Raw genomic sequence first — 17682 nt, forward strand, 5'->3', positions numbered from 1 at the left:
GATCAGGAAAGCACACAGGCTGACTCTAAAACTACTGGTTCCTGCATACGGCTACAGAGAAAACAACTTGTACCCTGCAATTCATATTTCTTGAACAACCTGCACCTTCTACGCAGCCACTGATTATAGAATAAATATATCAAAGGGAACAAACTCAAATAGTAAATCTTTGACAAAATATCCATAAAAATTCCAGTGAATGTAGCAAACATAAAGTCCTCTTAACAGCAAAACTCTACAAAAGCACAAGTGGCTTAACTACTTCATGGCTTTCATGCTTTTAAATTACTTCAACCTAAACAGAGCTTTCAGAAAGAGAAAACATTTTATAGTAGAAATCACAATGGAAACTAAAGTGAAATGCTAACTAATTTAAGCTCTGGTGCTGCAACTACTTTGCTTACCTATCTGTTTGCAAGAGAAAGGTTCTAACCACACAGTGAAATAACTCTTGAGAGACCTGTATCTGAAAATGAGATGAAAGAGTTCTTAGAATACCAGAAAACAAGGTTTTGTCAAACAGTAGTTACAACCTTAAAATTCTCCACACACACTTCTGAAAAAGAAAGGGTTGATTTGTAAAACCTAGTAAAACTCAACATCGAACAAAACAACATTGTCTGGGTCTCTTTATGTGGCCTGCCTGGGAGACCAGCCAACAGACTGTTTTAGTTTAATATTGTACAGAAAACCTACCTGTAAAATCAATCATGGTAAGCTCTGCGCAGGAAGTTCAGGGCAAGGGTGAAGTAGCCAGTTGTCAAGTGTTGCTCTTGTGTTAATAATCCATTCAAATATGCAGTTCTCTCTGCAGTTCTCTCTTTAGATTAAAGATGCCTGACAAACACCCACAAGGAGCTGAAAGTTAACATCACAATTTCACTGATCCTAAAAAACCACCAGAACAAAGTATTGGAATGTAAACTATGAAAATGCAGTTTTCATTTTAGATGACAAGGGAAGCTGGTTTTGTTCCTTCTTGACCCTCCGACCTCTCCAGTCATGCCAGAGTTGTCAAGATTTTTAAATTAATTATTTAAGTATGAAACATGTTCCATATGCAGTCATTCCTTCTAAGAGTATAAAACCATACAAGGAAGAGTGGTCATATGTGATGTACACATCAAAAACACTTTGTTCAATTTATGGAAATACCCATCTACTGTGAGGAGCACTCTACCTGCTGATGTGCACATTTCATCTGGTTGACAATGATAATCATTATCTTTGTGAAAATGATGAATAACCTTTAACTCCTTGAGAAATTACTGAAAATTAAAGCCTGACAAATGTGGGCTGAACCTGAAGTGATCCATTTTAGTGAGGCAAACAGAAATTGGAATGTATCCCTTCCATAGCCCAGTATTTTTGGGTAACCATTTTGGTGCTTATGGCCAGGCAGGAATCACTATTTCTTGGCGTCCAGGTATCACTTCACCCAGACAGAAGCCTGTGCACCAGATTCTCCTCCACACAAAAATCCTCTTCCCTGTTCCCTTACTGCACCCCATCAGGAAAGTCTAAACAAATAAGGAGGCCATATGCATATGGCATTTTGGCATGCAGATGTCTATCAGCATCTTTGTTAAACCTGCCAAACCTTCTTACTTTGCTTAGCTTTGCAACAATCCCCTGGTTGTATATCAATACTCCTAGTCACACTTGCTGTCTGCATTGAGGTATCAGACAAACCGTTTATCTTTTAATTTACTGACTCGCTACACCCTGGAGCACATTGCTTACTCAAAACTAGAGGTAAAAAGTTCTAGGGAGAGTTTATTATTATATCTGCGCATTTGTGAGACCCCATCTGGAGGGATCTCCACTGGTATGCTTCTGATGTCCCCACCGTAGTAAGAACTTAGAACTGTTGGAGCAGGTCCAGAAGAGGCCACAAAGTTGGTGAAATGACTGGAGCACCTCCCTGCCAAGGCAGGCTGAAAAACTTGTGTCTGTTCAGCTTGGAGAAGGTTGTATGGAGACCTACAGCAACCTTCCAGTATCCAAAGGGGGATACAGTGATGCCAGAGAGGTGCTCTCTGTCAGGAATGCAGTGATAGGACAAGGAGTAATGGGTACAAACTGAGAGGGAAAGTTTGGGTTGTATATTAGACGGAATTTTTTCACTGTGAGGGTGGTGTGGGAATGGGTTGCCCAGGGAGCCTGTGGATGCCCCAGCCCTGACAGTGTTCAAGGCCAGGCTGGATGAGGCCTTGAGCAGCCTGGTCTGGTGGGAGGTGTCCCTGCCCATGGCAGGGGGGCTTGAGACTGATCTTTAAGGTCTATTCCCACACCTTAACATTCTATCATTGTATTAACATACTCAGACATGTGACAGATTAAGCACACTGGATAAAGAAGACTCTGGACCGCAACTAGGAAACGACCGCCTCTTTTTCTCTCTTCCCTAACCTCAAATAGCCAGAGCAGCTGCCCCTGGCTGGCCCCGCCTCCGAGGCGGCCTCAGGCCGGGCAGGGCCCGTCGTGCCCGAGGCCTCGGGGGGCACCGCCCGCTGGGGCGGGGCCGGGCCGGGGCGGAGCGGGAGCGGAGCGCGGCCCCGTCATGGCCAAGCACGTGTTTCTGACGGGACCCCCAGGTAATGGCGGCGGGAGGAGCCCGCGGAGCCGGGCAGGGGCGGTGACGCGGCCGAGGGGATGCCCTGGGACACGGCCTGGCTTGGTCTGGTCTGGCTTGGCTTGGCCTGGCCCGGCCCGGCCCGGCCCGGCCCGGCCCGGCCCTGCGCGGCCCTCCGCGGCGCTGGCGGGGCTGCGAGGCGCTTAGAGCCGGGGAAAGGCAGCTGCTGCCGGGCCCCGCGCTCCGAGGAAGTCCCGGGAGCGCCTCCAGCTGCAGCTGGGCCCGGCCCTGCCCGAGGTCCCGCGGCTGCCGGCCCGGAGCTCCTCCCCGCCCCCGTGTCGAGGTCAGAGCTGTCGCACTAATTAGTTTGTTCCTAATGAAATGCCACTTTACCTCTCCATCCAGTCCCCAAGGCACGCACTTTTGCAGGCGCTTCTTCTTTGTCCCTGGCTTCTTCCCTGGAGCTCAGTGTTGGGGGGAAAAAAAACCCAACACTTCCTGGACAACTAATCCTGCTTCAATATAAACTGCAGCGATTAATAATTTCTGAGAGCTCATCTTTCCTGTAACTTAATTGTAGTGATTTAGCACTTCAGCCTCAGTGAAGTGCAGGTGTAGGTAATAACTGTGTCCCGGATGGGCAGGCCTTGATTGAGGCAGTGGAGTAGTTTATCATGGTAAAGGAATCTGATTATTGTGGAGGCTGAGTGGGACATAGTATGAGGGTCAAACTGTACGGCTGATTAAGAAATTAACCAGTTGTTATGATTGCAGAGCTTTCCTTTGTGCTGTGGGAGTAAAGCAGTGGGCCTAATTCTCTTTTTTGTGAGCCTCTTGCAGATGCCTGTCTTGACTGGAATTAATTTAAAATGCTGCTGTTAGGCTGTGATAGGAGTACATGCCACCCACTTCACACTGGCTTTCCAACCACTTGAATAAAGGCAGCCTTTCAGGAGATGCAGAGGTTAGAGCTGCTTAGGTCTTGTCTCTCAATTTATCTGAAACTGGATGTACTGTTTTGATTAGCTAAATGTCTCACTTCAAGCTTTCTTAAACTTTTGAATCACTCTAGCTTGTTTGGCAGTTTACTGAACAAATGTAAACAAATTAGAGATAACAAATCCACTCAGAAAAATTAGTATAAATTCACTTACAAGAAACAAGGCCTTGAAAAGATATTAGATACTGAGGATGCCACATTTGTCATTTTTTTGTTGTTCAACTGCCAGAAAGCTCTCTTCTTCAAATTTGAAAATTTTGCTTAAACATTTGACTGCATGCCTTTGAAGGCACAGAATATTTTATCATTGGTATCGACTGTTAGGGAAGCAGTTCCTAAATCTGCTCAAAGTCTAAATTAGAAATTTGGTGTGTGCATGTTGAAATGATTTCTGTTGGCATCCTTAGGCATCTCACATTTGGTCTGTGTTCCTCATCTCCAGGAATTTGAAGGTTTCTTCTGAATTTTTTAGAGCAGTGATTAAAAATGAAGTGATAGCACTAAATTTTGTGAGAGGTGGTAAAGGTGAGTCTAAAAGGAGATTGTTGAGGGATGTACTTTTACAATGGCAAAAGAGAAGAACTGAAAGGATGTCTGGAATATGGCCAGTGCTCACACTGTAGAAGGTGCATGAGGCTGTGCAAGGAGCGGTCAGGTGGCGAGAGTTTTAAGGACCTGTCTTAGGGTAAGAAAATGAATTATAGGGTCAGAAGATAATGTTAAAAGGGACTTGAGGAAGTTTAAAGGAATATCAGCTGTGAGGCCACAACAGATTGCTTAAGGCTTTATTTAGTCATGTCTTCAAAACATTAAAGTGTGTGAAGGTTGCACAGCTGCTCTGGGCAACCTGATTCATGGCTTCATTGGCCTCAGAGTAAACGAGCTTTTTTCTGTATCTAGTCAAAATGTCTCTTGATTCAGTTACCAGAAGAAACATTTTTCTCTTGTTGGGACTTTGTAAGTACTTGGTATCTTGGGGACATTGAGTGCTTCTGATTTCTAGGACATCAGTGGAAGAAGCGTGTCCTTTGTGCCAGTTAGGAGTCTGGTAATAGCAGTCAGCTTTGACCTTTTTGATATAAAAAGGGGGTGAACTTAGCTCTGCTCTTTAAGGTAGTAAGTGGTAGAAAGGGAGAGTCATCAGTCAGTCTTCCAGCAAGCTTGAATATCAGATTTGTATCATGTATTTACCTGCCATCTGGTAAGTTTTGTGGCCTGCTCACGCATCATCCAAGCGGACAAATTCATTGGTAGCCTGGGATATTTGTACCATTCTGTTGTGAAACTACAGTGTCAGTACGGGATGAACTTTAAAAGATGCTTCTGTTCTTTCCTACCATTTAGAAAAAGTAATTTGCAACCTTCAAAAGTAATCAATGTTCCCACTGAACTGAATCATTACTGCAGCATTTAAAAAAAAATGGGCTTTTAGTGCAGAAGATTAATGCTGTGTGCTTTTTTCCCCTTCTTTATTTTTAGGGGTTGGAAAGACTACTTTGATCCAGAAAGTTACTCAAGCTCTAAAGTCCTCAGGTGTTCCCATTGATGGATTTTACACACAGGAAGTTAGAGAAGGTGGCAGGAGAACAGGATTTGATGTTGTCACTCTGTCTGGAAACCGAGGACCTTTATCTAGAGTCAGGTACTGAAGTTTCAATAACTGTAAGCAGCCTATTGTTTCATGTGTCTGCTCCAGTCCTTTGGCATGTTAAATGCTCCTCCAGAAGGTGATTTCCAGCACACATGTCTTTCATGGTTGAGTTCTTTGCTTGTTTTTTGTGTCCTGACTGATGCCTGTATTGTGTATGTGTAGGCAGTGTATGTTGCACAGTGAAATATTGAAATGTGCTGGGCAGGAGTGTTCTCCCTTACTAACTATTTTACACCAGATAGAGGAAGCACTGCTGAGCCTTTTACTGTGCGGTCAAGTCCCTTTGGGGTTCAGTAAAGTAGTTTATTGTGGGCAGGGAGGAAGATTTTTGTATTTCTACTAGCTGATTTATGGAGACAGAAGTGGAAAATGAAAAGGGAAATTGTGTATAGTGCTGCTTTAAAGAACATTTGACTGGTCCACAAAACTCTCCTGTGAATTTTAAGAAAAAAAGGGTTTCAGAGCCCCAGAAGACCTCTGAAGTGCAGAGTGCCTCACAGTCTCTCCTGATTCACTAGATTTAGATTTTCATACTTTGTGCAAAACTTAGTCTGTGTCCAGTGCGACCTTAGCACCTCATTCTTACAAAGTTGATGTAAAAATAATTTGTACTCTGCTAATAACAGAGGTACGCCTAGCAGTGTGGTGCAACACATGCAAAGTGAGTATTTTTCCAAGATCAGGGTTTTGCAGCCCATGCTGAGATGATACTGTTATGATGCTATCTGTAGTGTCACATTACAAAATTCAAAGATCTGAACTGCAGACATGAGTTTTGATTTCAGTGTAAATATATCTGCTGACTTTTAAATGCCATTGTCCTTCTACACACTGTTGAAGTTTGAGCTTGCGTAGTTGTGAAGGATGCATATGGTATATTTATTATCTGACTATCTGGAGTATGACTTACTGCATGGTTTAGAATTTCTTTCCCTTCCTTTTTAAGAAGAATAAAGGGAATTTTATTTATTTGGACAACTTCTTATAAATTCACTTGAAATGACTGTAGTGAATTCTACTAAACTCACTACATTGAAGGAATCGTGTATCTCTTTTTTTTAGTTCCAGTTCTGATTCTTCTGCTTCAAGACGTGAATACCGGGTTGGACAATATGTTGTAGACCTTGTTTCATTTGAGCAGTTGGTTCTACCTATGCTGAGAAATGTGAGTATTCCATGAAAGCTGCTGAGAAATGTATGCTTTATGATAGTCAGTGTTTTTGGAAGGCCCTTCTACACAGCTAGTTTTTTATACTAATTGTTACTTCTTTGGTATTGCTAGTTCTGATTGACTTCAGGGTCAGGAAGCTGGAGGGGCAAATCTGACTTGTTCTCTTATTATTATGGTGTTGGAGAGATTGCAGTGCTGTGAGCAGGACCTTCTGGACTGAAGAGGCAGCAAGCAGGAAATTTCTTCCTCTGTCACTGTCTCATACTGGAAAGCAAACAAAATGCACAAGTGGCTTACTACAGAGAACTGGATGGAATCAGTGGGTCTAAGAAACAGGCTTTTGCTGCTGCTCTTCTTTACAGACTCTTTTTCCCTTCTTCCTCTGATTACCATCTTCTTACAGTAGAAGCATTTGTTTCTAGAATCTAATGAGTGTTTTTGATTACCATTGCATAAATACCTGCAGACTGATAATGCCAGCCTGATTATTTGGGATTTAGCCTGCTGCACAAGGAATGCTCTAGCTGTGACAAGACTTCTCACACAATCTTTTTGCTATCCTTTTGCTAATATTCTGTCACTGCTTTCTGTCCTTCTCCTTCCTCTCTCTCGCTCCAACCTTTCCCCTCTCCAAAATTAAACAAGAACAGATTTAATTTTGGCAATAACATACCACAAACAGTGTGCAGCAGCTGCTGAACTGTACTATTAAAAAAATCCTGTTGTGATTTTTCTACACTGCCAGAGCTCAAGGGGACAAGGAAGAAGGGATTTTTTGGTGAACTTAAAATAAGAAAACCCAAAGAGGTGCAAGGAACAAAAATGAGATTGAGGATCTGATTCTTGTTTTTGTCAACATTGAAGTCTGAGAGTAGGAAAGCAAGGATGTTGGTGCAAGGGAGAAGGGAAATAATAAAAAATGGGACAACTTATATATGTTAAATTTCACTGTAACCATATTTATGATGTTAGTAAATAGAGAGATAGTTTATTTAAAAATACTTCATTAGGCCAGTGCTGTACTTGGAATCCTTTTACCACTGAAATCCAGGAGAGATCTTCCTAGAAAAGTGTTGAATTTTTTCCATTAATTATATAGCTTTCTACAAGTACCAGAAGGTGAAGAGAAGAACTGAGGCTATCAAAGTCACACAGTGCATGTGCCTGTGCTCATAGAAAGTGCTGTTTATCAGTTTTGTGGGAATGTGGTTATACATGAAGATGGCCCAAAATGGAAGAGGAGGGTGAGGAAGATCAGAGAACTGAAACAAGGAGACACAAATGAAGAATGAGGGCAGGAGAGTCATAGGTATGCTCTGATTTGATGAGATACCAGCACAGATTGGGCACATGCCCATTTAGACTTGAGGACAGATTCAGCTCTTAAGGCTTGGCTTTGTTCACTCCAGTGAGAATGGGATAGATCCTGCAGTGGAAGATCTCTCTGGTTCTGCAAACTTTATCAGGCAGGACTGATAGTTTTTAAAGTTTTTTTTTTTCAAAGCAGAATACTCTCTTCCTCAATATGTGACCTAGTGACTAGTATTGGCTTTTTGGCTCACTGATCTATGAAAGGATTTTTAGATAAAACAGCTACTCAGTAGGGATTTAGCTTGAAAGGATTTTAGGATGCATATTATACAGTTCTTTCACTTTCCCAGAAGCAAATACTTGGCCTTCACAAGGGGAGATGTTTCGCTCTTTCTTTTTCCCAGTTTCTGTATATTACAGCTTTTATTGGTACATATTCATGTATCTATAATGGTTCTGAATTGAGTTGATTTTCTCCTCACTTCTATAAATAATGGAGTACAGTTCTCAGTCACTTTTACCGAAATAGGGTAGGCAGTGCAGTTGAAGAGTTCCTTTGCTTTGCAAGCTGCCTTTTCCTCAGTAGAATTCACCCTTGTTTTCTTCTGGACTTCCCTGCTGCTTCAGCCGCCTGCAGCATGGCACTGTTTGGCACAGCGTTCACTTCACGAAAAAACAAACTAGCCTCAAATGCGGTTAACTGTGTCTGTCCTACTATCCAGTGGCTAGGACTATAGAATAAGGTATATCTCAATATGCATGTGTTCTAATGTGAGAGAGGCTTGCAAATGGCATGGTTGTTATCCAGACAGCTTTGAAGACAGCCAGTAGCTCTAAATGAAATGCTCCATCATCCCCACTACAAGAGGAGAAACTTCCAAATCTAGATTTAATGGAAGTCTTCCCTTTTTTAGATAGCTGTTTTTTGTGACTACTGATCATATAATTAAGTGTAATCACTAAATGCATAATTCAATGAGAAGAGTAAAGTTTTTAAAAATTGCTGACCCTCAGAATGATTGAGAACTGCTTGTAGGCAAAGCGCAGTTCTTAATTGTCAAGTAGCTCATATGGGACCATTGTGAGAATTCTGCTTTAAGGGAAATTGATATTATGGATATTTCCTATTTATACTGTATGGTTGTTTCCATCCTTGCAAAAACCTGTCCTAAAAAACAAATTACAGATTTATAAGTCTGTCATTTACTGGCAGTAGCTGTGACTTCACACTTTCCCCAGTATTACAGTTGAATTTGTTTCTTTTGGAGGTATTTGTTTTGTCAGCATAGAGATTACTTCTCTTGCTTGTTCTAAGTTTTGCTGTTTACAGTCTCTTGATGCACTTTTCCACAGGTAAACCATGGTGGTGACACAGAGAAAAGAATTTGTGTCATAGATGAGATTGGTAAAATGGAACTCTTCAGCCAGGCTTTTATTCAAGCTGTTCGTCAAACGCTCGCTGGCTCAGGGACTGTGGTGCTTGGAACTATTCCAATACCTAAGGGAAAGCCACTGGATCTTGTTGAAGAAATAAGAAGTAGGAAAGATGTTAAAGTATTCAATGTGAGTAATATTTAATATCCTTAAAGACCCTTCTGTTCTAGGTTACTGGTTTATATTTGGTTCTGTTTAAAAACTGTTCTTGCCAATTGATAGCTGTGGGTAGCTTGCATGAAATAAGTTTTTTAGTTTCCATTTTATTCTTAATGGGCAGGTGTTCACCTTATTAAAAAAGAATCCTGTTTGGCACTTACTGTAGCAGTTTCACACAGCTGGCTTTGCTTGTGAGGGGCTGCAGAAGTAATGATATAGTTGTTTTAAAAGGTTTCTTTGCTGTAGTATTATTGCTGTATAGTTATTCATTATTCCTAAGAGTTAAATCTTTTAAAAGTATAGTCAGATTTTTAAACTTTTTTGGTTTTTATCCAGACTGGCTTGCAGAAATATTACCAGTAGTCGTATTTAAGGAAAAAATAAAAGGAAAAAAGTCAGCAGTGGAATTTGCAGGAATGATTTATAGAAGAAAGACAGCTGTAAGTAGAGTGTACTTTCTCTGGAGTCAGTGAACCAATTTTGGAATTCATTATATTATTTTTATAACATAATTTTTAGAATATTAGGGCCTCAAAGTACTTTGCTGATCAGTTACAGGGCAGTTCTCAAAAACTTACCACAGCAAAACAAAGCCTGTTCCTAGGAGTGCATGTGTGAGGTTTCTTTAACATCAATAAGTGTCCTCAATGCTTCACAAAAACAAAGACACCTTTCACTCCTTTTTGTTGTTTCCTATTCAAAGCTGGCTTAAAAAACTGCAGTAATCAAAGTTCCTCAGTTTTTCTTTAATTGAGGATCCCATAATCATCTTCAAATTTTGTTTTTGTATTAAATGCTGATTTAATTAAATGCTAAAACAACTATAGGAGCTAAGATGAGAGACTATTCCTTTCTTCCATTCATCTCCCTCCATTCCTTTTGAAGAGAGTCCCCCAGGTTTTTCCACTACCAAGCTGATGTGTATTTGTAGTCAGGCTGTTGAACAGAAATGCATGTTCATTCGGAATTTTGTATGAGTTGCTTTACAGGAGTAGGACTTGGGAAGAGGGGATGGAGAAGCCTTGCTGAAAGTACCATTAAGTACTTAGGCTGCAGTCATGGCAGGACAGTGGCACATGCATTTGGTCCTTTCACGAGAGGAAAGGGAGCTAGAAGACAGCATTTGGCTTTTCAAGAAAGCTTTTGCAGCTTCTACTGTCTTTTTATCAGGTGATATTCAGAGGGCACCGGCTACTCAGCGCTGGGTTTTCAGCTGTATCAGTTTTCTGATAAATCTTACTCTCAAGTACTGACTCCAGCCAGCAAAAGTCTTTTTGTAAATTCAATGGAGCAATGTTTTCTCTAGCTAAAAGGTCTTTACTAAAACAATGACCCATCCTGTTCACGCTGCTGAGAGTGGGACATGCGGGTTTCTTTGATGAAGTAGAGATCTCTGGGGAATCCATTAACCAAAGCATGGAGCTGAAGTGTGTGACAGACTGCAGTCATTCCCAGGTGTCACAGACCTGCTAAGCTGAGGCCTTGTGCAGGAGAACATCTGTCTCTCTTGCTCCAGTGACACACTACATACTCTTTCCCAGCTGGTTAAAATGTGTGCATGAGCAGGAGCTGAACCTGCCCGTGGGGAGTCAGAGGTGTTAGTAGCTGAAGTGGATACTGGATCACCAGCTGTGTTTTTCAAGGGCTGTGGCACTGGGAAACCTGGATTGCCCAAATAGCACAGTCAGTTATTTCTTACTAACTTGGGTGGTGCCTGGGAGTGTACAGAAGTAGGTGACCACCTTCCAAAAGCATTCTGCCTGCTTTGTCACTCAGTAGGGAGTTAGGCTGCATTCAAATTGCTTATCTCAGTTTTTTCATCGGGCTCCTAGTGTCACAAGGACAGTTCTGATGAGCGAACAGCTGTTCAGCATTTGACAGTCCCTTCTGTCTTGAAAGCACATTTTGTTGGTGTAAGTGGGCCCAGATGCCCTAAAAGCAATTCAGCATTTGGTCCCAAGTGTTTAATTTATTATGTTTAGGGCACTTAACGATAGGAGCGCTGATATTTAACACATTTGTTTCTATTGTTGCCCAGTTCCATTTTGCTGAGAACTAAACTTTCCAGTGGAACTACAGAGGCTCTTTTTGCACTGCCTGCGTCTGTGTAGTTTTGCAGACATGGTGGCATGAATAGGATCAGGTTATCCTTAGCAGCTGGCAGATACTAATTTTCTCCCATTTTCCCATCTATTAATTTTGCTTGCATGAAACCCATTAGTGAAGTATGGTTGCACATGCCTATTAAGAAAGAAAATAGTTAAATGGATAGGGAGAAGAAAAGGTTCCATTTGAACAGATTGTACACGAGTGGTTTCCTTGACAGTATTTTTAACAGTTAGAAAGCTTTTGTCCTCTGTAGTTGCCTGCTTGGAGTCTAGATGGTAATTTCCTCCAAATTACATAAATGCTTAATATAAGCAGCATCTACAGTTATTTTCAACTCCTTTCTAAAAACATACCCATCTGTTTGTACATTCAGTACAGATACTGGGAGATTTGTTCTCTCTGGGAAAGCTGCCTGCACAGAATGTCTCCAGATCTTAAGAGGAGACTTATATCTGTCAAACAGCCTTTGTAAAACAGTTGTGAAAATTTCCTAGCACTTGGCGCTTTCTCCCTGCTGCTCTCACTGGACTTCTGGCATATAGGTATGGAAAAAGGATAGATAAAATGTAGTATTGTTTTTGTTGGCTGTGAGAGTGGGAAGAGCTATTAAATGTGCAGAAGGTCCTTTGAAAGTCAGGGTATCAGTACACTTGCTGCGAGGTTTAGAGTTTGGCTCATCTGTGCTGCATATTGTTTACCTTGGGGTCCCAGTAGCCTTACTGAAGAGCGTTCTTTGTTGTCTTGCTCTCTTTGTTTTTGTGGGGTTTTCTGTTTGTCTTATAAAGCTTGGACTGATTCTCAGTAAAAACAGTGACATTTTCAGGTAGATCTTCCTTTTCATTACTCTCCCATCTTTTTTTTTTTCTTCAGTGTCACTTTTTCATTAGTCCCATGTTGATCTGCTGTCTTGAATTCAGTGGTAGGTGAGACCACTGTAGGTTTTGCAGTGTCTGTTTACAGCACTTGGATAGAATGTGTGTGACTGTAAATAGTGGTAGGCTCTGAGGGCCAAATTGCTCAGACAGAGCTGTCACCTATTTAACAATAACAATAGTAATACTTTCTTCTGTTTATTATTGACTGTAGTACTGGAAGGGATACAAACGCTTGTGCTGACATCCTAAATGCAGATACAGGGAGTGCAGTAGAATCTTGCTGGTAGAGTTTTACGCTGTGCATGGTGTTGTGTCTCTTTCCTCATCGAACAGCTTTTCTTTGTATGAATGCACTTACTTATTTTTTCAGCTTGTGTGTCATTGTCTGATTTCTTCCTGCCCTCTCTGCAGGGGTCAGAACAGTGGGGAAAATTTCTTAGATTTTTTAAAATGAAGCTTTTTCTGATGCTTCACAATTGCTTGTTACCCCTTTACAACCCCAGTCATCTCCCCAGGTTTTGTTTGAGTGAGTAACGCATGGCACTGTGGGTCACAGGGCTCTGGATAAGGACCCAGTCTGTCAGGAAGGGATAATTTACACACACACAACCCCCAGCTCTGTGCCCCTGGGAGCTGAGCTGACTAGCAAGCACCAGCACTTGCTTAGCAGTTTACAATCATCTGTATTCACAGATGCTGGACTTAAAGCCCAGCGTTCCCATGGACTGGTCAGCCACAGGCGTATCTCAGTGTGCTACAGAACACCCAGCTTTCTCAAATAGTTTTGTTTCTTTTCTAAGGTGTTTTACTCCTGTAGCAATAAGGTTTCTCAGAGTACAGAGTTACGCTGCTAAGCCTGTTTTAATTTGTTTTTTTTGCAGATGTTTTTGACTAGGTCTGTCATCTTAATAAATAGAACCCTTTCAAGTAATGAAGGCATGAGAACTCCACTTTATAGTAGGAAAATTAAATTTGGTAGTTGAAAAGGATTTCTAGTAATGACAGAAGTACATGCTGGTTCTTTGAGTGATTCTTGTTAGTTACTCAAGCCCTGAATAATACTGCAAAATACCATGGGCAATTAAATCAAAAGATCACTAAATATTCAATTGTGGCTTTAGCATATTGTGTTCCCTGTAGCAGAAGGCGGCAGGTGTTTGACACTCAACATTCCTGCACTGTAAAAGAAATGCGTTGGAATTTCTGCTTTGATTGTTTTTGAAGTAAACACTGGTATAGAAGCTATTAATGAAATCACATCAGTTTTAATTTCTCTTTCTCTAGGTTAGTAAGGAAAACAGAAACAGCATTTTGCAAGACATCTTGGCAGCTGTGGAATCCTGCAGAAAATGAAGACCTTTTCGGTCCTGTAAACACTAAAGCTTTCATTTCAACAAAACATTACAACATTTCACGGATGGTTTAGAGTCTGTCCTTCCTGCTTTAGTCCCCTGGAGGCTTTACTGGAGCCTTCAGGGTAAGCAGGGTAAAGCTGGTAATACTCTAAAATGGGATAGCAGGATTGTAATTTATTCAGTTCACTGAATTAAAAAAAAATTGAACAGATGTGTAGCTAACATCCAGTTCTAATCTGGGTGTTTGGAAGCTATTGGTCAACTGTGATCTGAGTTACCTCACATGAAAACAATTAACTACAAAATCTGTTTGAGATCTTAGTCTTTCTGAGTGTGTTTGGACTGTTCTGCCTACAGATCAATTAAATATCTGCAATATAGCCCTGGTGCAACAGAACAGAACCCTGTCCAAAATGTGTCTGAGTCCTGCCTGGTTTATGTAGGAGTATTTAGCTGTTGGTGACCCAGCTTAGGTGTGTTCAGGTGTGTTTCAGCATGGGTGCTGACAAATCAGCAGGTAGAGGGAATAAGCAGATATGCTCCCTCCTCCTACCCCCAGGCCCCCCTGTCTGCAGTTGCAGTATAAGAAGGGTTATCCAGAGTTTCAAGGAAACTTCCTGTAGTCACAAGTGACATGTACAGAATTCCATTTTGGGGGGAAAAATTGCCAAATCTACTCTCTTTTTCATGGCCCAGACACTAATTGATAAGACTGTATTTTGAATTAATTATCAATTTTCTGATGGCAGTCCTGTCCCACACCTCTTTACAAATATCTATAAAAATCTTCAAGTCCATGAAGTTCATTGCATCTTGTGTTTTTCATGCTGAATTTAAGTCACGATAAATACTGCATTTGTCTATATTAATTTTACAATCTGTTATGTTTATTGATACTTATGTTTGTTTGGGTTTTTTTCCTTATTCAATTCTCTACGTGCTTAATGGTGAAATAGGAAGTGTTTGAGAATATTAGACAATGTGTTTCCCTGTGAGGAGTGCAAATGTGTTCAGCAAAAGTGCTGCCAGTTAATCAGTTTTGCATGTTTTGAAAACAGAACTCCTTCCCAGGTGCACGCTGTTCATTATAAAATTTATGGTCATCTCTGGCTAAGGAAAGTTCAGTTGTTTTTTAACTTCTTTCTGTTCAGTTCAATGACTGTTAAAATGAACAAACTATTTAAAGGCATCTTTAAGTATCATTTTCTTGATTTATTTCTGTAAAATTGACACCTAGAGTTGTATAGGGCTGGATGGGGACAGGTATTTTTACACACACCCTGCAAACACCTCCCAGGAGCATGGAGGGAATGTCCTTTTTCTCTCCTGGATGCAGAAGGGTCTGGTGCAAGCATTGCACCTCCACAGGGGTTAAAGGATGCCTTGGGCTCATTCCCTCACTGCCTTGTTAGGACTACCCATCTGCCCAAATTCATTTAGATGGTGGTACTCTCTTCATCATATTTGGGAAAAAAACCCCTCCTCTTAGGGTCTCCACTTGACAGTGTACAGCTTTTTGCAGAATGAGGTTGTGCCCTAAAGACACACACTAATCCCTTAATTACTTCAGGCATTCTACTTCGACAAAAACCCCTTTTTAAATGTGGAGGACTTGGGACCAAAGTAAACTTTGTCAGGGCAGTATGCCATAGGTTTTTGAGCAGAAACCTCTCTGCACCTAATCATTGGATGCCCTCCTGTTTCAAGTCTCTTAAGCTGTAAAATATGCTGCAGAAGAATAGTTCTTTCAATGATTAAAGAGTTACCCAAAATCTAGCACAGTTTTAGTGGGACTGCTGTTGAGTCTTAAATGAGGACTGACCTTTAAAGCTAAATATAAAGTGGAGATCTGACACTTCTCTGGTAGAGGCTGAGGAGGGGAGTTCTGTTAGGAGTCATCTTCTGAATTCTGGTTCAGCCAGAATTGCTGAGAGATCAATTAAAGTGGCATTTATTTCCCATAAAAGTAGATACTTAGTCCTATATGTAGTGCCATGATGGCTACTGTAATCCCATCATTTAGTAGAGTGGGAGGGAATTGCAGCAGTTACCCCAAACAATTACAACAAGAAGTTTGGAGAACTTTTGATCAGTGCTTATAGTACTGTTAATCCATTGTCACATGGTTCAAGGAAGATCTTTTGTACTGAGGCTAGATAGTCCCTAGAAAATGCAGGGGGATTTTTCCTTCTCTGGAATTGTGAGTGAAATAGCCCTTTTAAACTAATGCATGTTTTTGCTGCTGACATCAGTGTCTCTTGTTTTCCTATCTGTCTCAAGATGGGTGAGTGTCATTAATTTGTTGTCCTTTTTTTAAGCCTGTTTTCTCTGAGCTAGAGTGCTTTTCAAGAGAAATAAAGAGATTCTGTGATCTGTGTTCAGCAGGAGAATGTAGATGACCTTAACAGTCATGTCTGGCCTTTAAATCTCAGATGGTCCTGAAGATACGATTTGCCTGTTTCAAATACACATCGAGTGAGTGAGAAAGTTGTGTTTCCAACTGCATGTAAGTTTTTATGTGTTTACTTTAAAGGTAAAAATTTATTGTCTAGTCTTGCACTAGTAAAATACTTGGAAGGCCTTGAAAGCACTGTAACAGCAAATGGAGCATTCACAATTCTCCTGATGGGCCAATTTTATTAATAGCACACATTTGGTGAAAGGCACCTCTGATGTACCCGCTAGATTCCAGATGACAACATTAGTGCACCTGCAGGTTTTAATTGGTGCAAAAAAGGGGAGAATGTGAGGTACCAATTACTGTCTCGAAGCCTGAGAATCAAGGATGTTTTTGGCAACAGTTCTTGTAATTCCAGCATAAAATTCCACACAGCATGGGGTAAATAGGACCTGCATTATTTACCATGCATTAGGCAATTTTTGACTTGTAAAACTGAGTGAGAAGGGTGAATCCTTGATACTGGACCTACTGCAAAGTTAATTATAAGTAATATGTCAGTGTTGCAGATTTAAGGATGAACAAGCACTAGTGAAACATGGTAATTAAATACCAGCTCCTAATCCAGGGAGTAATCTAAATATGGCAATAATTGGGTATTTAAAAAAAATATATATTGAAGAGAAGGTGATTATCACATTCTGGAGAATCTCACTGGTAATTCAAATCTGCTATAATGTGATGCACAAAATTCAGATAATCTTTAACTTCAAATTTTCCAGTAAGAGAAGAGCCATCAGTTGGTGGGCTGGAGATGATGCAAATGACATTTCTTACCTTATTAGAATAAGCAGTTTTTATAAAAAACTGTGAATGACATCACAGAGAGTCCTAAGAACTTAATAGTGTCAGAATGTCATTCATAGATACTGTGAGTATCTAGTCATCATGTTAAGGGGAAAAAAAATCACACTGATAAGTCCTTTTTATTGAGGTTTGTCTTCAGTGAAGTGAGTGCCAAGATTTTCTGCCTATGGGAATGAGGTGAGACTTTGCAACAAGAACTTCAGTTCCTCACAATGACAGTACAAAATGGAGGGAACAGCCAGCATCTCTGTTTTTTATTTTTGGATGAACAGGAATGAACTTTGCAGACTGTGTCCATCACTGGCCTCCTACTTGCTTGCTGTGGTGGGAAACAGCTGGGCTGAAGGCCAGGCTGGAGCTTGCCAGTGTTCCTGGTGGATGTGAGCAGTTCAAGCAGTCTGCTTGGCTTTAGTAAAAAGTTACTGAAAATCTTTTTGCCAGATCTTCAGGCCATGTTTCACCATTACGAGTTTAGCAACTGGCTTTTACTATATGATGTAAACAAGAGCCTATTTGGAAAAGGAAATTTTAGGGAAACAAAATGTGAGGCAGGTAAGTATGCCCTGCTCAGTGGCTGAAGTACCGTGGTTGTGTTTGTTTTACCATATACTCAACTTCCCTGCTGTAACCCGCTGTATTGTTCGTGTTCCTCTCTGGTTGCTGAGACAGTGTGGATGAAATCACTCCTAGTGTTTCTTTTCAGCAGTGGTGATGTTATCTGAGGTTAAGCTGGGGGGAGGCAGAAAAGCCTCCCATCTCTTCATCCCTTCTGACTTT

The 17682-nt window shown here is 41.0% G+C and overlaps 1 protein-coding gene across 2 annotated transcripts; it reads left to right on the plus strand.

The window, feature by feature from the left end:
• The first annotated feature begins 2509 nt into the window (after window positions 1-2509).
• NTPCR (nucleoside-triphosphatase, cancer-related) lies at window positions 2510-14829 on the plus strand. 2 transcript variants are annotated; one of them, XM_033055016.1, is made up of 5 exons: window positions 2510-2597; window positions 5055-5217; window positions 6289-6391; window positions 9062-9271; window positions 13570-14829. In XM_033055016.1, exons 1-5 carry the CDS (start codon window positions 2564-2566, stop codon window positions 13636-13638), a joined length of 579 nt encoding a protein of 192 aa, XP_032910907.1. In that variant the 5' UTR covers window positions 2510-2563; the 3' UTR covers window positions 13639-14829. The 2 variants fall into 2 exon arrangements, with proteins under 2 accessions (XP_032910907.1, XP_032910908.1); XM_033055017.1 differs by having other exon boundaries at window positions 13575-13662.
• Window positions 14830-17682: the final 2853 nt, after the last annotated feature.

Source organism: Catharus ustulatus, chromosome 3 (genome assembly GCF_009819885.2).
Source record: "Catharus ustulatus isolate bCatUst1 chromosome 3, bCatUst1.pri.v2, whole genome shotgun sequence".
Lineage (NCBI taxonomy): Eukaryota > Metazoa > Chordata > Aves > Passeriformes > Turdidae > Catharus > Catharus ustulatus.

What these genes read in the sequence shown, in the direction of transcription:
- NTPCR (XM_033055016.1), top strand. Translation starts at nt 2,564, where the DNA reads ATGGCCAAGCACGTGTTTCTGACGGGACCCCCAG. An exon ending in GGACCTTTATCTAGAGTCAG is followed by an intron (nt 5,218 to 6,288) that starts GTACTGAAGTTT and finishes TCTTTTTTTTAG; the next exon opens with TTCCAGTTCTGATTCTTCTG. An exon ending in TTCTACCTATGCTGAGAAAT is followed by an intron (nt 6,392 to 9,061) that starts GTGAGTATTCCA and finishes ACTTTTCCACAG; the next exon opens with GTAAACCATGGTGGTGACAC.